Raw genomic sequence first — 25401 nt, 5'->3', positions numbered from 1 at the left:
GGATGGCGCGGGTGGAGCGTCCTTTCAAGGACGTCCGGTCATATACTCTGTATGTTGCGTATCAGATGGAGCATGGATGTGCTCCAATGAAGCCGCCGTGGCGTAAGCCATTGGGGCAAGGATGTTTGTTTTGCTGTTGGATGATATTTGTTCTTGCAAGATGAGGGGATATTTTGCACAGCGATTGCTGCCATTCAGACAGCTGTTTTTGGTTCATTCGAAAATCGTAGTGGTGATGATTCCGCTGGACATACCTCGATCGCCGTTGATAAGTGAATGCTACGAGCGTCAGCCAGAAAGGTCAGTGTGAGCAAAGACAACCCATTACTTTGAGTTGCTTCCAGAGTGTACTTACTGCGTCATCAACAAACATCTGCGTCTATATCTGCATCGTCTGCGATCGACATATTGTCCTGGATACATCATCTTCGCACGAATTACATGGCGGCAGCTGTTCCCTGGGCAGCGCCCGCGGATGCTATGCAGCAACTACAGTCTTCAGCACAGATTCAAGTCCGCTTCGAGAAAGTCAAGTCAAACAAGATTCTTGATAAGGTGGTTCCAGCCACATTTATGATGGATGTTCCCTTGCATGCGAAGGTAGACTCGCTGCCGTCGATGATCAAGGATGTCATGCTGGCCAGAATCATGCCAGGTGAGACCATACTGAAGGAGCTACAGAAGACCGAGCGCATCATCAAATTCTCATGTCGACTTGAAGTTCCTGGCTGGGGTGCTGTCCTACTGGATGGCAAATCACGCTTCGACGAAGTCCAAGACCTGTATCAGGGCACTCAGCACAACGACGTGGAGATACTGGCAGAAGTGAGCCTGCAGCGATTACCAGAAGGCCCAGACAGCGTAGAGGACTGTGTCCAAATACCTGTCAAAGAGGAACGGCGTCAGTATCTGCGAATTGGCAACCTTCCCGTATGGATCCGGAGTTTAAATAAGTATCAAGACCAGCGGACTGCTGGACCCGGGGGCCCTGGCTACTGCTGGCCAATATTAGTGACCTACAACGAGGATTTGACCGCTTTCACGTGTAGCTGGATCCACGCGTACGACTTCGACGACTTCTGCATCGGCGACGTTAACGAACGTGGCCTTCGCGTACTATCTGAATACGACGCGAATTGGAGGTGTGGAATCTTCAGCTTGATGGGTACTTACGTCGAGACCGAAGAGGAATTCCTGGCTAGACTCCGGAAGCATATTGAGGCTGGTGCGTCGTCTCAGTTAACGGGTATGCCGTTCCTCCCAACGTATTGCTTGGCTCCTTGGGATCCGAGAAAACATGATCACCTGGTTCTGAAGAAGTGGCCGAAGAGAAATGTCGAAATCGCCGTCACTATAGTGAATCGTCACACCGACTTTGATGGTGTGACCTTTCCAAGAGATATACGGTGGGCAATCGATGAACCCGAAGAGGTGAGCCAGATATGTCATGCCATCATGAAGGACATGAACACCCAAGGAGTGCGGGATGGGATACCGGTCGACTCCACACGGCTGTTCAACAAGCAAGACAGGAAGAAATGGTGTCTTGCGCTTTGGGTCATGCCTCAATTTGGACCGAGGAAGCTTTTTCGATATGTGGAGGGCAATGTACTCCAGTTCCTGGATGGCACGAATAAGGTAAGGCCGACAGACAAGAAGCTGTATGTAGAGGCACATGTGGTGCCAAGGGTCGATAGCTGAAGCATAGCTCTACAGCGTATTTACCGCCGAGGGCCGCTGTCTTGAATCGAGATCATGTCGTTGCGTTGCCTGAACTCCTGGCAGTGCAATATCTCCTTGAAGATGGGACAATGTTTGTGACTTTGCCGGTGCATGTGATGTTGAGGCTCATGTAAGGGAACATGAAGACGAGAAGGGTGTCGTCCCTCGAACTCTTGGCGTGAACTGAAGTGGGGCCATCTTCAGCATTGAACACGACTCGGGAAGCATCTCAACATCACGAGACACATCACACTGTCTACGATATGGATATCACCAACTTCGTCGCCACCCACCGTGAGGCGCTCCTCATCGGCGACTACAACTCATACCGCGCACAGCTTTCGCGGCAGCTGCTAGCAACACGAAAGCGCTTGGGAAGAGCGACAGCCAAGAGGGAAAAGTTCAGCAAGAAGCCAGTCACAGCGGAAGACGTCGGCAGCAACCATGAGTTCGCCCATCTGCTACTGCTCACATCTGAGCGAGCGTGGGCACATGCAATGCACATCAAGACCAGCCATACCGAGGACAATGCGGGCATAACCGGATCCACACGGAGCCATATCATTTCTCGGCTGAGCAAAGCTGCGAAGACTGCACACGATCTTGTGAAAACACTACAGGAGAGCTCTTCTAAGGCGAACGAGCAGGATGTGCTTGAGGCTAGGGCGTACCAGTCCTCGCTGGCAGGATCGGAGGAGTTCGAGAAGCAGTCGGAAGGACAGCGATCGGGTGACGGCCAGGCGAGTGAGCAGAGATGGCAGCCGTGCTTGAGACACTACGCTCAATCCCGTGTCATCTATGCTGCACTGCTTGAGAAGGAGAAGAAGGAGGTGTACAGGGAGATTCTGGCGAACACCGTGGACCCAACCATACGCTACGCTGCATACCAAGCACAGCTGTCACGTACGATCGCGATCCCGACCGTAGCGAAGCGATACTTCCCAAAGGACGACCAAGCACTTGTACAGGCGGTTGGGAAGCTCGATCCGTACGCGCTCAAGGACAAGCCTGTGCCGAAGACTGAAGCCGAGAAAGAGGCAGCACCGCAAGAGATTCCGAACAGCGTGACATGGAGAGGTCGCAAGGCAAATATCGTCGATGCATCGATAGGCCAGGCCCTTGCGAATGTGACCGCTGCCAAAGCGAAACTACGGGCATACCTTCAATCAGATGCGAGTGCGGCCTCGCGTGACAAAGCCGCTGCGTACGACGATGTTCTGATCGCATCACAAGATGCGGCAGACGCGACCAAACGGGCTACGGATGAACTCGAGAAAGAGCGTGTAGATGAAGGCGACCCGCGCATGCAAGATCTTCGCGTGACGAGCCTTTCCGTCAACCACGATCTTGTGTCCTGGCGAGTCGGTCGCAACCGTATCCTTATTGGTGAGGATGATGGCATCACCTTCCAGCCTGAGAAGCAGAAGTCGAAACGTTCGCGAAAGGATGGCGCCGAGCAGCCAGAGAAGGAAGAACCCAGGGGACGACAGCTTGGGCGGTTGAAGGAAAGGAACGTCCTGTACGACGCCACGATACAAAGCATCAACTCTGTGAAAGACCTTCGTGGAGCCATGCGTGACGAAAAGTTCGTCCAGGAGCTCGATGGCAAGGCCAACTACTTCCGCGCGTTGAAGTGCCTGAACATCTCATACTCGCATAGCCTACTCGGCAACCACCTGAATGCGCTTGCATTACTGAAACGGGCGCTGGAACTTGTGTCCCAGCCGCTGCCTGCCTCAACGTCAACAAGCGATGCAAATTCCCCACCAACGCTCGACATCCAGCCAGCAACATCCGAAAAGCTCAGGGCTCACCTCGAGTCGCTAACCTCTCGAATGCACGCCATCGTGGAGATGCGAACACTCGAAGCCAACTCTGCGAAGGCTGCTGAGAAGAACATGATTTCTGCAGCGCCTCTCGTGCAGAAGCTGAACGACTACCCAACACCGGGTACACAAGTCGACCTTACAAATCTGGTGACATATCCACCCAAGATCGAGCCAGTCCCAGTGAAGCCGCTGTTCCTCGACGTGGCTTTCAACTACATCGACTACCCAGGCAGAGCAGCAGCGGCAGTGGTAGAAAAGCCTCAGCCGCAAGTGAACGGTGTTGAAGAGAATGCTCCTCAGCAGCCGCAGAAAAAGGGATGGTTCAGCTTTGGGCGGTAGCAGCATCATTTAGGTAGAGTGTCTTGGGCAAACAGTACCCGATTCCCACGCCATTGTCCGTATCTCATCGTTATCGCCGTGCTCTTATCAGTTGTGGCACGGCCGGAAGTTGCAATGATGGGCGTGCTTTACGCGCAGCATTACGCGTCCTGTTGTGGGGACCCGGATCTTGACTTTGACAAAACAATACTTGACCGCACCTCACACCGCACGACAAGCTTCTTGATGTTGTCGTGAGAGCTGCGCTATACGACTGAGTCCTGGAACTCCATTCTGGTGTGCAAAGATGGAATCATTGAATCTTGGACAACCCGGCGCCACGTGGAAGATGAGCACTGTGTGTTCGAAGACTTCCGAGGAGCGGCGAGGATGGCATGAGCATCAGCAACACGGCAACACCAACGATTCCTAGAGATGCTGTTGTGCATTGGGCAGTACGGGTCACTTGGCATCCGGAAGTCAGTCCTGCTCAGCAACAGCACCGAGCAAGTATGGACCAGGTTCATGGCCGCCGAGCGCGTTGACGTCTTCGCCGTGAATCGCGTTGCTTGAACCTGCTGGCGCGCTACATCAATGCGTGGAGCATGGTGACCTGCGCGAGGTGCTCGCGCATGGTCAAATTACCCTAGGATCTGGATCGCAGATACTGGCTGTCGCTGTCACCGAGTAGCAATCAATCTTGCCAACAGCCCATGGAGACGGACACGACCAGCGAGCAACGCCGTTTCTTCGATCACTGCTGACGAAGCCATCGCTTAAGTGTCAATCCTGTGCCGGCATGAACATGACTCTTGACAGCGGTCGGGGTGCCATGTTGAATCGGCGAGGAGGAACACGGTCTGAGCCGCCGTGCTTCGATGGTCAGCACCTTCGTGTGTGGCCCTCGCCCACGGCTTCCATCTCCGCGGCCTCAGCTTTGCTAGGCTTGGAGCAGAGCAACATCCTGGCGAAAGACGTTCACGGAACTCGATCCTGATCATGGGCTCAGTTACGAGCAGCTTAGCACCACTCTTGAGAGCTCAGGCTCAAGTCACAAACCGTGTCTATGGTTCACATCGTATCGAGCGATGCAAGGCGTGTACTACTCCTACCATACCATGGACGCTGTGCCGCACATGCAGCTAACACATCCACCTGACGATATGGATTCCGGAAATGGCAATGCCAAGCTCTCAGCACTATAGCGAAGGAGCTACCGGCACAGCTCAGCAATTATCATGCATTCTTATTATGTCAATCTTATCACTGATAGAGTCGCCAAAGGCAGTAAGCAGAGCTCGCTGTGCCGCAAGGAACAAAAGTACTACATACATCCTGCCAACGTTCAGAGACCTGGCCGATGCTAAGGTCTGCGGCCATACAATCCTACACTCGGAACCCGGGAATGGCGGATAGAGCCAAGAGCGGCCTGCCGCTCGACAAAGCAGCCCTACGGAGAAGCTCGCCTACGTTGCCTTGATATGACCAGTACCTTGAGCTTCAGATCCAAGCTCTTAGGCGTGCAGCCTGAATCAAACGGCTTGTCGACGGCCAACGAACACCTTTAACGGCCAGGCTTGCCAAGAGAGAGCTTGGCCCAGATGTCTTGCGTCCACGCGACACGACACGACGTCACTTGCTCTAGCGCTGCAACAACGCCACACCCGTCTCTGAAAATAGCTGAAGAAAAAAGACACTCCAGAACATGGATATGGAAAAGCGAAACTACAATTGAAGAATTGCGATGCTGATCTGCGCTGATCATTACTGTCCTCACAGCTTTGCACGCCAGCACATCTTCAGATTGACTTCCAACACCGACTCGAGCAACCTAATGACTGATGGATTCGCGAGTGTCTTGGCTATGCACTGACAACACGAACAACACGATACTCTGCAGCGGCACGCTCGTGTTTCCCTCTCGGCGTCTTGCCGTCGAAGCTGTACCGCACTTCTTCTATGCCGCACGTTACAAGCTCGATCTAGGTCAACATTCTTCAGACCTCCACGCGAAGAACAATGTACGCCAGCTACCGGAAGATGGAAGACGTCGTCGGTCTTGACTGCAGAGTACATCCCTGCAGCCTATTTCAAGTTCCTTCATGCACGCTGACAGCGAATCGGGCGCTTTCCACGACTAGCTTGAAGTTTACAGCACTTCGTCCTTCTCGTGTTTATTGCCCCTCTTTCTGTATTCCTTCTAGCACGATGAAGAGTTACTGCTTTGCCACCCACTACATGCTGCAGGAACATGACGCTTAGGTGTGTGCATAATCGATAAACCTTCGGTACTACAAGATGACAGCGGAGCAACTATACCAGCAGGCTTCAAATTATACCCGCACATAGGGATCAAAGGCCAATCGCTTGTCAGTGAGAATGTTGCCATGGAGAGGATCTCAAAGTCGCCGTATGGATCGACTTCAAACACTTCGACTGCCACAACGGAAAGATCGACAAGTCTTGCGGCCATCGTCCGACTCAAGCTTTTCCTGCACTATTGAAGGATACTGGCTGCATCGCCAAGGACGCCGCAACGTGCCCTCGTGTGTAGCTGAATGCCCAACCACGAACCACTACGGCCTCAGGACCTCTATGCAGTATGGATCCACATACGCCATAAGCTGCTTGTTGCCCTGGTAAGACGACCTAACGGCTAAAAGTGTATTGCAACAGGACATATCGCCAAGGGCTTATGCATATGTTTTACGATTGTCAATGCATGATGAAGTCCTTCACACGGGACTTGAGGTTGGGTTCCACGGGGAGTTATTCTCAGCTTCAATACGGTAGCGGAGCTGTCGAAGAGGTCCACTGGCCGTCCATGCTCCGATGATCGTCACGTAGGTATATAGCTATCCTGTCAGGCCAGCAAAGTGACAATTCTCATCAGCATCAACATCAACACAGGCGTTCAATTGTCCTACACTCGCTATCTCCATTCGCTCATACATCGTCAGTCAGAATGAAGTACTTCTTTGCCGCTGCCGCCCTTGTGGGTGCTGCCCTTGCTCTGCCAAACACTCCACCACAGTACGGCGACAACTGCCCAAAGCAGGAGTGCCCAGTCTGCCCACCTGAGAAGTGTAAGTGATGACACAATATCGCTGATGAAGCTTCGTCGACTTATCGAGCATGGCTGACACTCCTGTCCGGTAGACTGCCCCAAGCCAGAGCCAGTCTATGTAACGAAGCACGAGATCAAGACAACTACGGAGTACAAGCCGACTACCCAATACCACACGGCTACGATCACCCAAAAGGAGCACTGCCCTGAGAAATATTGGTAAGCATCTTTCCGAGCCTTTTAGCCAACCTCGACGACCGCTTCACCTTGCTAGAGCAACGCACGATCCTCAGATTCGCTGGAGTTCTTTGACGTTGCGAAGAGTGTTGTTGCTTGTGTGAGGCAAGCGGCGGTCGATGCTGGCGAACGATGGCTTTCATGCTCTCACCACGATCAATGCTGATACTTCTGCCTCTTTAGCCCGCCAGCTAAGACAGAAACAAAGACGGTCCCGACTACCGTTACAGTGAAGGAGCACTGCCCAGACAAGTATTGTCCCGACAAGCCAAAGGAAACAGTCACTGTCACGGCCACCAAGGAGAAGGAATGCCCTCATCCATATTGTCCACCAAAGGAGACCATCACGGTCACCGAGAAGAAGGAATACGGCCACCCAGAGAAGACGGTCACAGTCACAGAGCATCCGCCCCCAGCCAAGACCGTCACAGAGACCAAGGTCGCCACAGAGACAAAGGTCGTCGAGAAGCCATGCAATTACCCACAAAAGCCCAAGGAGGAGCCAAAGCATGAGCCCGAAAAGCCAAAGGAGCAGCCAAAACACGAACCAGAAAAGCCAAAGGAACAGCCAAAGCATGAGCCAGGGAAGTACGCCAACTACGGCAAGTACGAGGGCGCCGGTGAGCACCTCCCAGCCGGCTACGGGAAGTACGGTAGCTACGGCAAATACGACGCTGCTGGAAAGGAGTATGAGCACAAGCAATACTAGATGATTTGCCGATGGCATAATGGAGGGGAAATGATATGAGAGCATATGGGAGTTTACTGCATTTGAAAGCATAAAGGGCTGCCACTACGGGCTTGCTGGCGGACGACTTCATCATTCACGATCTGACGATCACGACTTTAACGAGACCACTCCTTTTAGATGTAATGGTGTAGATACGACTTTGCTGTCTAGTAATGAGACATTGCATTCAAAGCAGAACTTGAACATAGTATCTCAGTGCTCGGTTGCTTCGACCATGCACTCACATCGCTCACGCCTCAGATTGGCCGAAGCATATCTCATGACCATGGCACAAGCGAAAATGGTGACGCATTAGCTTCATGGGGCGTTGAAGACACTCGTCAATGAATCTGCCTTTCATTGTTCACCATTTGCCTCATCTAAGGGTATTCAATGTCACAGTCTCTTGTTGCAGACCTTCAAGGAGTTGCTTGGATGTGAAACACTGACCCACCATCAGCTGACGGGGCCCTTCTGTCGCTCAACCCATAGACGATATTCATACTGATGCTCCTACAGTTACTTCACATCACTAGACATCGAAGAGGAGCGTCCATGCTGAGGACTGAGACTTGTCTCAGACGGCAAGCAAGACAACAAGACGTACGCCTCGATGTTCCATGGGAAGGCACCTACGTATGTCGTAGTCCTCGTGCACGGGCACGATGCGACGACCTTGCGTGAGCCATCTACGATCAATGAAAAGCTGTGGCGTACAGCATGAAGGGGACGGCAGACTTTGAGTGTTACTTCTACATAGGTGCATGAGACATGATGTTGAAAAGTTCTAGAAAACAATGTTACCCATCCATGGAGATTGCAGCTTTCACATGCGATGCAGCGGGCCGCTCCAGTACGTCTGTGCGCTTTTCTGCTTGCTCATAAGCGCAGCATGATTTTCGCATCCCAGCTCCGGGACATCTTGTCCTGAGACAAGCTTCAGCTGCCTGCTTAAATGTAAGTTCGTCGCGGCGCCAATCTCTCAATCAACCAACTGATCTCATACTCAGAGCCCCAAGACGACTCCCTCTCTGTGCGATATGGCAGATCAAGACCGCTTAAGCATGGCAGAGGTCAAGGAGCAGATCCTTGGTACGTGACTTGCAAGCGCGATGAGTACGATCGCTGAAGAACTGATCCATGTCATAGCCAACTGCACCACACTTTGGCCAATCTTCCACCCAACCTCCTCCGATGACGAAAAAGAAGACGACCACCCAGAACTCACTATCAACACCATCGGCGGCAGTGCCAACATCTTTGCCAGCGTAGTGTACGACAACGGAAATGGATTCTATGTCATGATGAACGGCCCGGAGGCTACCAACCAACGCCGGGCTTGCGAGAAGCTTCTGGCTATGACCAGCGACATCCTCGCTAATTACTGGAAGAAGCACGTGTACTACGAGGCCCACCTGAAGGTCAAGAAGGGAGGCAGTGGCGGGACGTACTATGCGGAGTAGGAGTAGGAGCGATGACCATGCAATGCAACAGGGTATTCGGTCCCAGAGAGCCTCTCTCAGGTACATGAGCGAAAAGAGCGGTATCTTACCAAAGCAGCACGTTCCTGGTTATCGCTAGCTGGGAGCCAGGCGGCTTGCTTCACCACAGTCTTTGAGCTACAACAGCGCCTGAAATCCGACCATGTTTCCATAAGATGCACTGTCTGATCATTTGGCGGTCTCTGCGTCATGGGTAATTCATCCTGTTTGTCACGAATGTTCGGGCGACAAGCAGCCTTCACATGCCAAACGCCGGCCGCTCCCGTCAGTCCGTACGCTTCTCCGTTTGCGCTTCCGCACAAATACATTTCTGCAATTCTTAGCCCGCAGCTGAGCTTCTCTCCAGCGCACCAACTCACCTCCACCCATGAAGTAAGTCCGGCGCCCGTCCCATTCGTCTCCCTCCCAGCCTACTCACTGTGTTTCTCACAGCCCGGAGGCGAAGACCTTCTCCGCCGGCGACATGGCAGCACCAACCGCGCAACTCACCATCAACCTCGCCAGCGTGGGTGAGCAAGTCGTCACTGCCGTCAAGGACTCTATGGACAAGATCGGAAATTACGTCGTCTCAGCCAGCAAGCCACCAGACCCGGATCGTCTCAGTGATTCAGTCCTTAGGGAGCAGATACTGGGTATGTTAGCCCAACAGAACATATCGATAATGATATGCGCTGACAAGTCCTCACAGTCAACAGCACCATCTTGTGGCGCATCCTGATGATCGAGGACCGCCAGCGGCGCTACGACTCCAGAGAGACTCTCAAGCTTCATCTCATCGTTATCGGTACCGGCACCACCGTCTCCGCTCGTGTCCTCTACGAGTTGGGGAATTCTGTTTACCTCCTGCTCGCCGGACCTGATGCACCAACACATCGTCAAGCATACGAGAGGCTCTTGCCGATGACTTGCGACCTTCTCAACAAGAAGTGGAGTGGCAATGTCTTCCGCCAAGATGGCGTACGTAAGTTTGAGGCAGCGACTGGGGGTACCTACAACTCAGTGAACAAACAGTAAGGCGGACATCTTGCAGACAACATCAGATGGCAAGCTACAGAATCACAGGTCGAGTGCGGGAAGGTCACGCAAAGGCGGATGATAAAGTCAAGCCACCATTGCACCAGCGTATCGAGTGGACCGCGTAATACTACATCCACCTGTTCATCCCGATGGCGGGAAACAGCATGCCATCATCGAAGCAATCCTGCAGGGACAGATATCCAACTTCGCACCCATTGTAGCCAGCTCCATGATCATCCAGTCTCGATATTTGGCTCGTAGATACCCGTGTCGTATGCCTACTTCCTTTCTCTCATCCCCGGATATTCGCCGGCGAAGTTTGGCATGTGAAAGCTTACTGCCTCAGGCATCTAGTGCTCTTAGGCTACGACCAAAAAACCTATGGGACAACAGCAACGCGATCAACCTGGTTCATGGAGTTCTACAAAGGCCAGTAGATATACTTTGTGGTGTTGCAATAAAGCCACAGTCCTCATTGTGTACCTCTGCCATCTCTAATTCGAGAAATCGCCGTCTCTCTGCTTTGGGCTTCGTGGAATGAGCATTGTGCAGGTTGACAATACAAAAGCATACAGGTGCTACCGCACCTTCTCACTCAAAGCCATGGTTGAAATGTCGACGACCTGGCATCACCTTCGATGGTCTGGACATCTCATCACTGACTGGAGCAGCCTTCGCCCCCAAGCACAACACGAGAGCAGGCAGTCATTGACTGTTCTGAGTTCAGATGTGCCACCACCGACGGGTCTGACCACATCGATGGCAGGACGAAGAGTACCAACAAGACCATCAAGCTTAACATCTACAAGCCAGGAAGGAGCTATCTATACCAGACGTGCCCATGAGCCTGAACGCCTCGCTAAACACGATCTGCCGCCCAGTCCCTGGCAGCGAGTGTGACCAAATTCTGAGTCCGACTCCAACTTTCGTTCAAGAACTATTACAAGGCCTTCTTGCCCTTCGCTCCACCTCTCTTCCTGGGCAGACCCAGCTTCTTCCTATCCTTCCTGTCACCCTCGGCGAGCCACTTACTGGCTTTCACGAGCTGGATGATATTCACCCATTGTTTGAAGAGCATGACCGGAGCGCTGGCGATTGTGAGAACCCATGGCACTGTGCTGTCCATCTTGTTCGCTCGTGCCAGTTCCATAGCTCCTGCGCTGAATGGGCTTGGGAAGAGGAGGGATGGCTCGGGGGAGATTGGGTTTGCTGGTGATTGTGGTTGAATGAGCGCTGGGGTGATGATCGGGGAGCTGAAGCAGAGGAGGTAGAGGGCGATAAAGAAGAGTTCATTCAGGGCACAGGCGATGAAGAGGACCGCCTATGGGATGTTGTCAGCTAGAGATCACGACTCGAAACTTGTTCTGCCGCCTTACCTTGTTGGTGTAGTATAGGTTCATGATGTAGCTTCTCTTCGCATCCACGTTCTTGTGGCTTTGAGTCTGTCCACCCATGACCAAAGTTGCGTACATGTGCATGTAGTGACTGGCCAGATCCAGGGAGATCAGACCCTGGAAGATCATGCTGTAGGCGGGCTTCGCTGTCGCAAGGAAGACCAGCAAGCAAGTGGTCGTGCATCGATCTGTGACCATGTCCAATACGGCTCCGAATCTTGTGCTCTGCTCATACTTCCTCGCCGCGATGCCATCTGCTGCGTCGAGCAGGCAGGAAATGGAGTAGAGAAAGCTGCATCGTCGTGGGTGCAGAGGCATGAAGTACAACGAGGCGAGGGCCAGGACGATACGAGAGTAGCCTGAGGATCATTGTGTCAGTGTTGAACTGCGCACTTGTGTTTATAGTATGTTGTACTCACCAATCAGGTTTGGCACGAAGAGGAAGATGTTCTCATCCGTCTCATCGCTCTCCTGAATCTCTGGTCCTCGCGGCTTGCCATTGAGAGGTCTGCCGTTGGCGTGTCCATTCGCCTGCCTGAGCCGTGGCTCTTCAACCACGTCTTGTACCATACTGTCGATTCTCCCTTGGGTGTTTCTGCTCTGTTCGTTTGTTGGCGGCGCTACCGAACTGTTGAGGCTGCCTGGGAAAGATGTTGCTGTTGCTGAGCTTTGACACCAGGCTGCGTGTTGATGCTTGTTGACAGTATCACGCTGTCCCACAGTCTCTCAGCAGTCGTGATCACCTACGACTCTTCGGCCGTACTGTCGAATCTCGTCCGTAACCCTTATCGCAAGCAGCAGCTGTACAGCAAAAGTGGTGATTCTTCGATACAAGGCGTATCGTCCAGATTAGAATGAATCGCGTGAGAAGTGACAAGGCCACAGTGTATGCAAAGGAGAGTAATGTAAAGGAGCTGAGGCTTTTGGAGGTCGCTTACTGTTCAGCGCATCGTCACGGAGGAGAAAGTGTGGAAGTTGTGCAATCAAGAGCGCGTTCGGATCCTCGTGTTTGCGCCTCATCCGGCCTAGACTGCCGATGACTTCCGCTCCGCTGAGAGCTACGGCAGCAACCTCCTCCCGTGTCTCCTCATCACATGCAATCCACCGTGCCACCTCACCAAACAACGTGTTATAGCTCTGGCGACATGCACGAGTGTTGATCTTTCAAGCTGAGACACGTCATATGGGCACCAGGTGACTTTGGCCTGCAGATACACACCCGGCCCCGAAACTCTACGGCCCCGTTGCGACTTCACCTCCTGCTGATATGGTGCAATCTGGACGAATGGCTAAGAGATGCCTCATATGCCAGCCGTCGAGATGGTGAAAGTCGCAGAAGGTCAACAAGTGAAAGGCAATCATTGTATACAGCCAGCAGTAATGCCAAGACTTCACTGCTACTACTGACAGAATCACCACCATGCATAGCTAGGAAGCATCGCAACACGCCCTGGTAGAAGAAGACCCACTTGCCTACGGCTTAGCAAGATGACCGCAACACAAGAATCCATTGAAAACATGAGCGAGTACGACCGGCTTGACTTCCAGTGCAGACTACTTCCACGGCACTACCCGCTCATATCGAACGCTCCAGGGCTCCGCAAATATGGTATCCTTAGCTGATCGCCGCCGCAAAATACTGGCCATGCCTCCCACACGAATCATCACCCGCGACCTCACTGGATCCAAAATGGTCTTTGCATTTGAGGACGAGTGACTTTTGTTGAAACATAGGACCAAGCAAAGCCTCCGGAGAGGTCCACACGATGTACTCACAGCTCTCTCATACGGTCGCTACATCGAAACAGTCGACCTGCTGTCAGCAGTTTTGAGGACATGTCGAGACTGCAGTCATCAATGAGGACTGCTGGGGCGCCAATAAATATTCCACATCGTCTTCACAGTTTTCTCTTCATCGAATTCCCAGTATCAAGTACTGTTCATACGTTCAGATCACATAGACTCCAACACCACCAGGTACAGCCATCACAATACAGCACCACCAACCCACCACCAAGCCAACCCAGACCCGTGCGATGGCTCCACGCAAGACCGCAACCCGGGCCACCAAGCCAAAGTACTTCAACAAGGGCAAACCATGGACTGAGGCCGATGTACGTCTGATCGATACCAACCTTATAACACTCACTCTAACATCTTCACAGAGCAACGAACTCCTCGTACTGAGAGATCCGAATAACGCTACCCCCTACAAGGTCCTCGAGCGCCGCTTCGGACGAACAGAGCAGGCACTCCGTCTCCAGCTCTTCAAACTCAACGGGGCCAACAAGGCCAGCAAGGTCACCACTAGAAGCCAGACGAGTAGCAAGGCTCGCCAAGCAGCAAGAACTTCACCCAAGACTGCACAGAGAGTCGACTCCGCCGAACCAACGGTAGAGACTCGCCCACCGATCATCCTGAAGCTCAACTTTGCCCTCGCCCGCACTCTACGCCCGTGTCCCACTCTCAAGCTCGACTTCCGCGTGGTCAGGCATCACTACTATCCAAAGCTGAATCTGACAAGGGGTCTCCGATTCCTGGCTCAGCAGGCTGCCGCTGCCGCCGCCGCCTCTGCCGCCCCTGCCGCCCCTGCTGCACAGCCAGTTGCGAAGATCGAGGAGGCGGCCGAGACTCTACTGGACTCCTTCCAGGATCCTGCTACGGACAGCGACTAGATCGACTCTATCTGAGAATCCACATGGAAGTGACCTACTTCCCGAGTCTATGGGCGCGGCGACTAGAGAGATTGTAGAGATGTACCAACAAGAAGTGAAGAGCAACCCAAGATGGTCATACGGTATAGGCGATGACGTTACTTGCTCGGAACGAAGGAGAAGGCTTGGCATGGATTTGTATTGGTACTGGATGCCCCTGGGGCTTTTGGAACGGTATGAGGTTCCTGTGCACTGTGTACTGTTGCAGAGCATGAAGACCTGGGATGGTTGGCTCGAGTGTGTGCGACCGTGTACCTTTTTAACGAAATAGCATTCTTCAAGCTCTGTATAACCAATAGAAAATCGTGTGTGCGAACTCTCGCTATTACCATTCTTTCTCATTCGTGCAGGTATTGCTGACCTCGCGACAATGTGGCCTATCCCCAGGTTCGCAACGAGGCTTGTCAGCAGCACGGTGGATACAGCGCAACTCTCGCTATGATCTGAAAGTGCTCGTCGCACACTTGATTCTCGACCCGACACGACCTCGCACAAGAGATCAAAAACAACACATCGCATCAACACATACCTATCAGCACTATGAACACGGCCACGCAGGCCGCAATGCTGGCCGCGGGGCCTCGAGCAGGACAGCGCTGGACCGCAGCGGACGTACGTGATATCCCTCGCAAATCCAGATCTTCTCACCCCGACGCTGACATCCCGCAGGACGCAACACTCCTCCAGATGCGCGAACAACGACAACCTTGGAGGGTCGTCGCACAGGCTTTGCAGAAACTTCCACTTGCCTGCCGTCTGCGGATGAATCAAATCACCAAGAAGCGACGCAGAGCCGAGCGGGCACTCAAGGCTGAGCAAGATGCGCTCGCGCTTGCAGCTCTCCAGCGGCTGAGTGTGAGTGGCGATGGCAGTGGCGGCGGCAACCGCAACCGCAACGATGGCAGCAGCAATGCGAACGCGGAGGGATCCAACGGGGCTCAAAGTAATAACTGAAGTCCAGCATGAGGACTGAACGACACTATGGGTTGAGGGATAGTCTGGCAGGTTGTAGCTCGACGCGTGCCGGAGCGAGGCGTCTTCATCGGAGATGCTATGGCGACAATTCGATGCCAGCGGCAGATACGGGTAATGGTGCAATGGTGCTCGAACAAGAGATGATCCGATGCTCTGGTGTGAGTCAGTAGTGTTCAGGTCGGTGTGAATACATACCCAAATCTCACTCTCGTCCTCAAAACTCGTCATGTCCGCCGTATCGTAGAGCGGCTGATGATCTACCGTGTTCCCACCTGAAGTAATGGTCATCACTGAAGCCTCACGCCGCCGCGCCAATGCTTGCGGCGTAGCCACCATGCAACAAACTGTATGACCGGCCGTAAGCTCGAAGTCTCCAGTGCTCGCTGCAAGGCGTCGAGTAGAGGGACGACCCAAGCAGGTCACTTCAAGGCAACTCACAGGCGGGATCCATCATCTGTCGTTTTTGGTGAGTGTTCTTCCACGTCTTCAACATCATGCCAGACGCCAGAGGCCCAAATGTCCAATTCTTTCAGGTCTCACGTCGTTGGCGTCTGCGCATTTCGGTGAGAAAGCACTTGTCGACACCTTTCGCAGTGCAACAGGACAAGCGAGCCCGACCTGACTAAACTCGACGCCAAAGACTGCCGGTATCATGTGCGAATGATGAATGCTTGAGACCAGCGTGACTGATGCCACCGTAGCCATCACCGCAAGCAGGAATGCCATCATATCCGCTGCCACGCCCAATCGAGCTTCGTGCGTTGCTGTCAGTGCAGGCAAGATGTGAGTTCGTTGTCACAGAAAGCGAGAGCGCGGGTCGGCGGTGGACTAGATGTTCGGTGATCGTGCTCAGCGGATGTCTGGTCTCGTTGATTGATGAGTAAGTGTTTCGAGTGAATGAGCAGAACATGCGATCGTGCACGTGCGTCGGAGAAACTACAGTCCTGGGCATACAAGTTTTTACAACCCCTGTATTTACGCTAACCCCTTCCGGCTATCCATGTCCATCTCAGAAGGTGTTGCTACCTTCAATCTCATTATCCACACACTCACACACGCGCTATCTATCGCCACCATGCCGAAGGGACGCGTCTTTACCGAATTCGAGCAGGGCGAGATGTGGTCTCTTCACAAACACGCCCACTGGCCGCTATAGCAGATTGCAGACGCCCTTCACACTAACAAAGGCTCTGTCTCTTCAGTAATCTCACGGCTTGAAAGAGTGCCACCTTCCACACCGAAGAAGAGAGGCCCACCACCTGTAATCAACACCTCCAAGCGTCAGCGACTTGTCCATCGAGCCACCACTGATGCCAACAGCCGCCGCCTACGATACGAACAGATTGCCGCGATAGAGGGCATCTTCAGCGACGTCCGGACAGTAAGAGCTGCGTTTGAGAAGGAGGGCTTCTCACGATATGTCGCAACACGCAAGCCGTTGTTGACTAGGAAACACAAGGAGGCACGGCTTCGATGGGCAAGGGCTCATATTAAATGGACAGTGGAACAGTGGGCTCAGGTCCTTTGGACAGATGAAGCTTCATTCAGGTGTGGAATATTCGGACAGGTCTATGTAACACGCAGGGCAGATGAGGCTTATCACGAACACTGTCTTACAGCACGCTTCCGCAAGTTCTCAGCCTGTATGATATGGGGCTGTATCTCTGCAGATGGAGCTATAGAAGTCCATATATTCGAGAAGGGCTCTGTCGACGGTGAGGTGTATCGCAGCCAGATTGTCCCTCTTATCCACACGGCAATTGAGAAGCAGCGAGTGTCAACAGGCTCGCAGGACTGCATTGTTATGCAAGACAACGCCTCAATGCACAAGGCGAAGGCAACGGTGAGTCTATTTAAGGAGAAGGGCCTACACTTTATGGAATGGCCAGCCAATTCACCAGATCTCAACCCTAATGAGAATCTATGGGCTCTTCTTAAGCATAGGGTAGGTGCTCATTTTCCTACAACACGAGATGAGGTCATAGCTGCTATCAAGATTGAATGGGCCAAGCTCACACCTGAGGACATACAACGTATATGCAAGAGTATGCGAGAACGCTGCGAGGCAGTAATAGCCAACAATGGAGGACACACCAGGTGGTGAGCTACGCCAAGCAGTGGATACATCCTTCCTAATGAGGAAAGGTGGGAGAATAGGGGTTGTAAAAACTATGCCCAGGACTGTATAGTGCAGAGCATGAGGAGGCGCGGGATCTGGCGTGACCTGCAGCTGCTGCCGCCATCTCTTCACGGTCGATTCCGTTGAATGACCTCGTGATACTGGAGCCTCTAATCAATTGATTGTGTGTGAGTGCCACGTGATGCAGCACCCATGAAGCAAATTCTGACAGGCGGGGTGATGGAGACCACTTTCACGCTCTCCTTTGTTTGCATCTTGCTGATATCACTCTTCCTCAACATGGTGTTCCTGGCGGCGTGCGAAGGTCCTCCTTGTCATGGCTCGTGGCCCAGAAGTCCGACGCGTCGCCCAGCTTCTCTGCTCTTACTGCCACGGTGCACTCGTCGTTCCGCTTCCGGCCGGTGCGATTGCAGGTCAATATGCGAAGCGCTGAGGACTCCGAGCAGGCGACATGGTCTGGCCATTGTACGACGTCGCGAGTGCGGTCGGGGAGAGTGGCCGGAAGAATGTCCATTCGCTAGGCGCCTGTAACGATAAAGACGAGCCAGATGGCGACACGCTGCGATGATTGGAAGAGAAACGGGAAACGGTCGAGGCTAAGCATCCCTGCCCGCTCCACATGTTTCACATGTGTCAAGGGGCGACTCGGCAGCATCCGATCTCGAATACCAAGAATCCATTTTAATGGCGCGGTGGTCGTGTCTCTGGGCAATTGGCCATTCTGTGCTCTGCTCAGCTTCTGCCAGTCAATCGTTAGGCAATTCCGACTCTGCGCTGCATTCGGGTATCGCCAAACTACATGTACGCGCTGCACAAACCATCCTCGAAGTTTCTCCGAACTAGATCCCACTACGTCACACCACTGGTGGTAGGAGCACCTAGCAGGGGTTCAGAACGACACATCCTCCTCGCTTCACGCATCATCTCAACTCCACAAGACTTTTTCTCCAAGTCAAGCACAGAGTCGTCAGCATTCCAATTTCCATCTCGTGTTGAGAGTCTCGGACGACCTTGGAACCAAGGCAGCGGAGCCAGCCTCAGCCACAGCCGAGTAGCGCGAAAACACAATTGCTCCTATTACGAGGCATTCACCACGGCGAACAATGACCACCCAACAATGACAGTCCTTTATCACGCTCACTCACTTGCTTTATTCCCTGGCAGTCCTTAGTTGGAGGACTCCCATTGTACGACACAATCCATACAAAGTGTCGCCGCGCTCCGAACAAACGGTCTATGCAGGAAAGCTTACCAACACCACACTTGACAACGAGACCATCACATTCGCTGGTTCCCTGGCGCTAATCGCACGTGCAATCTCTACAACGACGCGTACAGTCGCCTCTCATACGCTGAATACATAGCTGCGCTAGTATTTGGCCATTCTGCTCCACGAATATCCTGCACATTTCTGGCCCGCTTCTGCAACGGCTCCCGGACGATCGACGCCCCTTTGTTCAGCACGGACGTTTCGAATCTCAGCAACATCGCGATGCATTCTCTGCTACACTCACACCTACACCACGTTCGTGGAACCGGACAATCCATCGCCGCCCATGTCGGCGGTCAACTCGTCTCACGAGATCCCTCTCCGGATGCGATAGCGGCGCCTCACCACGACCACGTCGCAGACACTGGAAAACTGTTCAACATGAGCGATCCGGCGGCAGAGTACAGTCATGGACTGACGGGTGTCAACCAAGGAATGAACTTTCTCTTCACGCATGTCCTTATCGCATCTTTTTGTGGCCTGCTGCTGGCGACTTTGCTTTATCGATGGTGGCACATGCTTCATTCCCATTTTCGGCACATTCTGAGCTTGGGACGAGATGCCGACCAGAGATACTGGATGTACAACCACAGCAAGATCTGGCCATGGCTCAAAAAGCATTTGCTCTTTGCACCTCTATTTCGAAACCGACACAATCGGGAATTCCACATCTCGGAGGCCGTCACCGTTGGCACCTTACCCTCGAGATTTCACTCCGTTCTAATTGTTCTTTACCTGGCCTCGAACAGTGCCTACACTCTGGCCATTGACTGGAATAATCCTCTTGCACCGGCCGTGGCGGAAATGCGTGGCCGAACGGGCGTGCTGGCCATGCTCAATCTGATACCGACAGTTTTGTTCGCACTGCGAAACAACCCACTAATACCAATACTCGGAGTTTCTTACGATACGTTCAACCTTCTGCACCGATGGTGCGCACGAGTGATGGTGATAGAGAGTATCATCCACTCTGTCATGTGGGGAATCAACTCCTGGGATACCGCAGATGACCAGAACAAGGGTTCACAGCAGCTTCTTTTGTTGCTCCAAACTTCGAGAAGTTACGCTTGGGGAATGGTCGCTACATGCCTCTTCACCTTCATGTTCTTCTCGAGCGTGGGAGCTATGCGACATGCATTTTACGAGACCTTTCTCAACAGCCACAGAATAATGGCCCTGATGGGCATTGTCGGAGTCTACATTCATCTGTCCGCTGCGAAGCTCTACGAAATTCTTCCGTGGGTACAGCTTTGTCTTGCCCTTTGGGTCGCCGAGATCGCTTGGAGAATATGGAGGATACTGTACCAGAATTGGAGCCGGAAACGCGGACTCACCAAAGTCACAGTCGAGTACTCTTCAGCAGAGGCGTGTCGAGTCACATTCGAGCTGTCGCGACCCTGGAAATGGACACCCGGCTGCCACGTTCACGCTTACATCCCGGCACTGGCACTCTGGTCAAGTCATCCATTCTCGGTAGCATGGGCAGAGAACAGATCGAGGGCGGCGCCAATGGACATCGAGATGGAGAAGTTGGCCCCTGCGGAAGCGATACTTGCTAATGGTATAAGCACAAGGCCTTTTGCTCGCGAGTCCAACTACTACCGCAGAAGCGGGATCCCTCAGACCACGGTGAACGCTGCGGAAGCCAAAGCGGAAGCCACCACCACCACCACTCTCCCTCGAAGTTCGGACGTCACGCATCTCTCCCTGATCGTCCGAGCGAGGACTGGCATGACACGAAAGATGCTGGACAAGATCATGAAGCAACAGAACAAGTCATACACTACCTGGGGCCTCATCGAAGGTCCCTACGGCGGGCATCACTCGTTGTCGTCTTACGGCACCGTCATTCTTTTCGCTGGCGGAGTCGGCATCACGCACTGCGTCGGCTACGTCCACCATCTCCTCCAGCAGTACCAAGAGGGGACGTGTGCCACACGCAAGATCCTCCTGGTCTGGTCTGTACCCAACACCGACTCCCTCGAATGGATCCGCGAATGGATGGACGTCATCCTCCGAATGGAGGGCCGCAGGGACATTCTGCGCATACAGCTCTTCGTATCTAAACCTCGCCACCGCCTCGAAGTCGTTTCCGGTACAGGCAGTGTGCAGATGTTCCCAGGACGCTGTACCCCACAAACCATCATGGACAAGGAGATCCCAGAGCGGATAGGGTCCGTTGGCGTGACGGTCTGTGGACCGGGCTCCTTTGCAGACAGTGTTCGAGCGGCGTGCAGATCCGTCATGGACGAAGTGTCGCTGGACTTTATTGAAGAAGCGTTCACGTATTGAGCTGAGCGTGCAGAACCAGAATATTTCACGACGTTACGGCGGCCTAGAGGCTACCAATGAGATACCCCATTGCATAAGCATTGCATAGCGGAATTTGTATATAGAAAGTTGCATCGAATCGAGACTCACAGTGTCCTGGTGTCAGAGAGCTAAAGAAATGTTTCTTCCTTTGTGTCATACTTTAAACAATTTAGAAAGTCTTGGTGGGGATGGCATTGGTGGCCATTATTTCATGGAACGAGAGACTTGAGGCCATGTGGCTTGTGATAGTTGCTGACTGACTGTTACAAATCTACTTCCAAGACCCATGGAGATACCTTTCAACCCTGATTCAAACCCACCACCGCCCTCGTAACCCTCTCAACCGTCTCCTCCAACAGCCCCAACTCCGCCACAGCCTCAGGACTCTTCTCATCCCTCAACGCACACCCACTTTCCATCTCCTGCAAAAACCTCTTCTTGGCATCCCTAAGCGGCTGCAAGAAACTCCCCGCAACATCGTTGTTCGTCCAAAGATCCTGAACGTCCAGACTGCCGTGGATATGCTTCGCCTGGAGCAGGAGATAGAGGAAGTTCAGAGATGCGAGGTAGAAGGAGATGTTGGTTTGGAACGTCATCCAGGCGTCGCGGATGGGGGCTGTGAGGAGATCTGCGTGGAGGGAGGGGAAGAGGTAGGGTGCTAGGCTGTCGAGGGCGAGGGGTTTGGCGAAGATGGAGGTTGTTGTTACGTTCGAGTTTTCGTTTTCGTGGGGATGTGAGTGGCCTGCGATGGGGGTTGGTGGGCTTGCTTCGATTGTCTCGCCTTTGATCCAGCCGACTGCGGAGACTTTGAGGTTCTCGAATGGACAGTGCTCGAGTGTGTCGCGGATGAAGGATAGACGGACTTGCTCGTCTGGTTGCGAGCGGAGGACTGTTGTGGTGAGGTAGTGAGCATGGCCTCGTAGGTTTGGATTCGGGCAGTTCGATGAGAGCAGAGCGATGACTTGCAGATACTCGTTGAACTGCTCGTCGGTGCCTGGATCGCCGACATCGTCTCGTTCCAGACAGACGAGACCGAGCGAGAGCATTGCATCGATGAGTGCTTCTGGCTCTGTACCTAGCTGCCCTGTACCCATGTCTGCTGGTGCTAGACAATGCTTGAGAAGTTCTTGATGATCTGGGAAGAGCTCGAATGCCGGACTTGATGCACGTGGTCGGTCGTACAAGATTGTGGACACTTCGCGAGCAGCATACAGCATGAGCGACCCGAGTCGTGATAGTGGTATATCCTTTGCATTCGCAGGCGGCTCAATCTCATCACCAGCATCTCCTTCTGCAGATTTCTCGACTGTGATAGCGGCCTCGAGCAACTGCTCATCCGTAATATGAAGATCCTGAGCCAGGTTTGCGAGCTGTCCGACTGCATCTATCCGCCGATGTAGTCTCTCCTCGTTGGCGAAGCGATCCTTGAAAGTGGCGGCATCGGGTATGCTGCGCTCAGGGTGGACCTTCTCCATAATCCGACTGCACCACGCCATACCTGGTACGCCGTCGTATGAAGAGAAGTTGAGCATGTACTCTTCGAGAACGTGGGTGACAAATGCTTGCAGCAGCTTTGTCTGCATTTCGCTCTCTTCGAGGCTCTTGTCTGAGACTGCCGATCCTTCTGGGTCTGCCGCTGGCGCACTGCCTCTTGCTACACTAGAAGGCAGCATACCACTACTCTTCCTGCTAGGTAAAGTAGGTCGTTGAATACCAGTGACAGACTTGACGGTCTTGACGATTGCCACCACCATCTCCTCTCTGTGCTTCCCAGCTGGCGCATTCGAGAAGCTGGCCAAGATAGCTTGTAAGGTCGCGCTCAGGAATCTCGTTGGGTACTTCGTCTTGATCCGAGGATGAAGCACTGCCAGCATTGAAAGCAGTGCAACGAATTGGTTCACCGGTAGAGGAAGTGGAGGTGGCACTTCTACCATCGCAGCAGGGCTGCCGCCTGCTGTTGTCGCAGCAGTCTTGAGTGGATATGTCGTATTGTCGGCCTTTGATCTGATCTCGTCCGCACTGCCGTCCTCTCCCTCGTCAGATTGAGGTTCATCTTCCTCAATTCCATCATATTCGATGAGGCGCAAACTCTCTGTCACCTTCAAGATGACTTCTCGTGGGTTGCCGAGTCGTGCTATGTCTTTCAGACATTCCTCCGACTCAGGTAAGAGGGGAACGAGCAGATGGACTAGATCCCAGCCAATGTTAGTGGTGAGTTGTTCATCTTGGAGTACTTTATGCAGCACAGGCAGATTCTCGGGCGTTAGGTTGTACTCGATGATCGTGAGGTATGTGTAGTAGTCAGAGGCTGGTGGCAACGCCTTGATCAGCGGGTTGTCATCTTCCGCCATGTCGCTCGACCAGTGCTTCTGGTGGTCGTTTGCTGTCCAGTACTCAGTGACGTAGTAGTTGCGATGTTTTGGAGTTGATGCAGGTGGTCGTTGGGAAGCCCTTGGCGAATATGGTTTCTGGTGGCGGTTGAGCTGATTGCGACAACTATGTATGAACCAGATGTGTTGTCTCAGCTTGCTACACGTTCACTGTTTCTGAGTGACGTTGTTGGAATTGAAAGATCGTTGCTCCGTTGTTCAAGAAGCAAGGTTCAAGAGGGCGACGGCGTACCATCCCTGCTAGTTGTGGAGACATCACGTGCGTAGCGCGTGGAGCATTACAGCTTGGGACAATGAGCTTTTGTTCTAGGTAGTTATACATATTTACAAGAGGATTCATTACCCATCTGCTCCTCTACTCGCAGCAGCCAAGGATTTCGCGCTGTGGTCTCCTCTTTGCTCAGTGCAAGAAACTGCTTATTTCGAGTTCTGACCTGGACCACCACGGACTGGGGCATTGGGGTCAACAGTTCCCTTGGCCTTGGCAGTCTCTGGCTCGCCAGTTCCCTTCTTTGACTTGTCATCCCTCTGGTCGATTTGGATAGAGTGTCTAGTATCAATGGTCGAGAAGCCCTTCTGCTTGTTGGTGATGTCACCGACGTCTGAGCTTTCTGGCTTAGCGGTCGACTGGTCCTAGACTGTGGTAAGTAGGTGCAAGCTTTATAGAGGATGCCCTCTGTTCAGACCATGGGCCAACTCACAGATGATGAATCACCCTCGCCCAGATTCTTTCCAAGACCAGAGTCAATGCGCCTCTTCTGAGTGCCTCGAGATTCTGGGTTTGGCTCGGTCTTGCGAGTGTCCTTGTGGCCATCGCTGTCTGGCTTCATCTTGCCCTTGAAGTTCACGCCCTCTACCTCACCACTTTTGGGCTTCTCTTGCGAGTCGCCCTCGCTGGACTTGCCGGAGTCCTCGCTACCCTCCTGCTTGTCATCTCCACCCTCAGACTTCTCCTCACCACCCTCAGATTTCTCTTCGGGCTTCTCAGAAGACTGCCCTGCCTTTTCCTCGGTCTTCTCTGGCTTATCGGCCTGCTCGGCTGGTGCGGAGTCTACTTGCTCTGCCTCATCCTCGGATGACTGATCCTCTTCGCTTGGCTTCTCCTCCTCTTCGCCGTGCTCTTCGTGCTCTTCGTGGTGACCGTGATCGCCGTGCTCAGCGTGCGACTTGTCGGGCCAGAGGTACCAGACGGATGGGGGCGTTATGGCGAGTGCCGAGAGGAGCCTTGGAGCATGTCAATGCCATTGATCGAGACGAGCCAGCGCATCGTCCATCTCCGCCGGCTATGTTGTCATCGTCACTTACCAAGGCAGATCCGAGCTGGGCTCACCATGTCCTCCATGGCTGCCGCCGCTGCTCGAGAAGCGCTTCGCAACGACCTGTGTCCGCCCAGCCGAGGCTCGTGCTGTTGCTCGTGCGCCGGTGAATCTGAGGCTCCGCAGAGCATTGACACGTATCATGGGCATGGTGTTGACGTCCAATGGGTAGAGAGGAGAGTGCAACTGGCTGTGTAGACAGTATTGGAAGAGCTGCTGCAGCTCGAAACGTCGAGCTCTCGAAGGCTGGAGAGACGCCCGGCTCGTCCCGCATCTTCTCCGATTTCTCACGTCATGCCAACGTGAATGATTTGAACAACAGCAACGCATGCATCTGTCCTGAGATTCGTGGTATTCGGCTACAGATCTGCTACGTTACACGGGTATGTGAAGGTAGGTAGCGTTGGGCGAAAGCCGCATGACCGGCTGGACACAATTCATTTGCCTTCCTTCAAGATTCACTTCAC

The 25401-nt window shown here is 53.2% G+C and overlaps 12 protein-coding genes across 12 annotated transcripts; 8 read left to right on the top strand and 4 right to left on the bottom strand.

The window, feature by feature from the left end:
- Positions 1-441: 441 nt before the first annotated feature.
- Positions 442-1701, top strand: CLAFUR5_03815 (uncharacterized protein; the record flags this gene model as incomplete). The annotated part of the gene is made up of 1 exon (XM_047902963.1): positions 442-1701. One exon carries the CDS (start codon positions 442-444, stop codon positions 1699-1701), a length of 1260 nt encoding a protein of 419 aa, XP_047758161.1.
- A 284-nt stretch (positions 1702-1985) lies between these two features.
- CLAFUR5_03814 (Signal recognition particle subunit SRP68) lies at positions 1986-3890 on the top strand (the record flags this gene model as incomplete). The annotated part of the gene is made up of 1 exon (XM_047902962.1): positions 1986-3890. One exon carries the CDS (start codon positions 1986-1988, stop codon positions 3888-3890), a length of 1905 nt encoding a protein of 634 aa, XP_047758160.1.
- Positions 3891-6834: 2944 nt separating this feature from the next.
- Positions 6835-7882, top strand: CLAFUR5_03813 (uncharacterized protein; the record flags this gene model as incomplete). Its single annotated transcript, XM_047902961.1, has 3 exons — positions 6835-6955; positions 7029-7155; positions 7357-7882. 3 exons carry the CDS (start codon positions 6835-6837, stop codon positions 7880-7882), a joined length of 774 nt encoding a protein of 257 aa, XP_047758159.1.
- Positions 7883-8943: 1061 nt separating this feature from the next.
- On the top strand, positions 8944-9366 carry CLAFUR5_03812 (uncharacterized protein; the record flags this gene model as incomplete). Its single annotated transcript, XM_047902960.1, has 2 exons — positions 8944-8995; positions 9053-9366. 2 exons carry the CDS (start codon positions 8944-8946, stop codon positions 9364-9366), a joined length of 366 nt encoding a protein of 121 aa, XP_047758158.1.
- Positions 9367-9772: 406 nt separating this feature from the next.
- Positions 9773-10419, top strand: CLAFUR5_03811 (uncharacterized protein; the record flags this gene model as incomplete). The annotated part of the gene is made up of 3 exons (XM_047902959.1): positions 9773-9777; positions 9838-10037; positions 10094-10419. 3 exons carry the CDS (start codon positions 9773-9775, stop codon positions 10417-10419), a joined length of 531 nt encoding a protein of 176 aa, XP_047758157.1.
- Positions 10420-11362: 943 nt separating this feature from the next.
- On the bottom strand, positions 11363-12386 carry CLAFUR5_03810 (CDP-diacylglycerol--inositol 3-phosphatidyltransferase; the record flags this gene model as incomplete). The annotated part of the gene is made up of 3 exons (XM_047902958.1): positions 11363-11743; positions 11799-12175; positions 12236-12386. 3 exons carry the CDS (start codon positions 12384-12386, stop codon positions 11363-11365), a joined length of 909 nt encoding a protein of 302 aa, XP_047758156.1.
- A 1466-nt stretch (positions 12387-13852) lies between these two features.
- On the top strand, positions 13853-14491 carry CLAFUR5_03809 (uncharacterized protein; the record flags this gene model as incomplete). The annotated part of the gene is made up of 2 exons (XM_047902957.1): positions 13853-13930; positions 13982-14491. The coding sequence occupies 2 exons, from the start codon at positions 13853-13855 to the stop codon at positions 14489-14491; spliced, it is 588 nt and encodes a 195-aa protein (XP_047758917.1).
- Positions 14492-15070: 579 nt separating this feature from the next.
- Positions 15071-15484, top strand: CLAFUR5_03808 (uncharacterized protein; the record flags this gene model as incomplete). Its single annotated transcript, XM_047902956.1, has 2 exons — positions 15071-15142; positions 15200-15484. 2 exons carry the CDS (start codon positions 15071-15073, stop codon positions 15482-15484), a joined length of 357 nt encoding a protein of 118 aa, XP_047758918.1.
- A 513-nt stretch (positions 15485-15997) lies between these two features.
- On the bottom strand, positions 15998-16234 carry CLAFUR5_20019 (uncharacterized protein; the record flags this gene model as incomplete). Its single annotated transcript, XM_059462876.1, has 1 exon — positions 15998-16234. The coding sequence occupies one exon, from the start codon at positions 16232-16234 to the stop codon at positions 15998-16000; it is 237 nt and encodes a 78-aa protein (XP_059318912.1).
- A 2903-nt stretch (positions 16235-19137) lies between these two features.
- On the top strand, positions 19138-21207 carry CLAFUR5_03807 (Ferric/cupric reductase transmembrane component B; the record flags this gene model as incomplete). The annotated part of the gene is made up of 1 exon (XM_047902955.1): positions 19138-21207. One exon carries the CDS (start codon positions 19138-19140, stop codon positions 21205-21207), a length of 2070 nt encoding a protein of 689 aa, XP_047758909.1.
- Positions 21208-21527: 320 nt separating this feature from the next.
- Positions 21528-23579, bottom strand: CLAFUR5_03806 (uncharacterized protein; the record flags this gene model as incomplete). The annotated part of the gene is made up of 1 exon (XM_047902954.1): positions 21528-23579. One exon carries the CDS (start codon positions 23577-23579, stop codon positions 21528-21530), a length of 2052 nt encoding a protein of 683 aa, XP_047758910.1.
- A 456-nt stretch (positions 23580-24035) lies between these two features.
- Positions 24036-25084, bottom strand: CLAFUR5_03805 (uncharacterized protein; the record flags this gene model as incomplete). The annotated part of the gene is made up of 3 exons (XM_047902953.1): positions 24036-24251; positions 24320-24842; positions 24924-25084. 3 exons carry the CDS (start codon positions 25082-25084, stop codon positions 24036-24038), a joined length of 900 nt encoding a protein of 299 aa, XP_047758911.1.
- Between the last annotated feature and the right edge of the window lie 317 nt (positions 25085-25401).

Source organism: Fulvia fulva, chromosome 2, assembly GCF_020509005.1.
Source record: "Fulvia fulva chromosome 2, complete sequence".
Classification (NCBI taxonomy): domain Eukaryota; kingdom Fungi; phylum Ascomycota; class Dothideomycetes; order Mycosphaerellales; family Mycosphaerellaceae; genus Fulvia; species Fulvia fulva.
The sequence above is the reverse complement of the archived record's forward strand: the minus strand, read 5'-3'. Positions and strand labels throughout refer to the sequence as shown.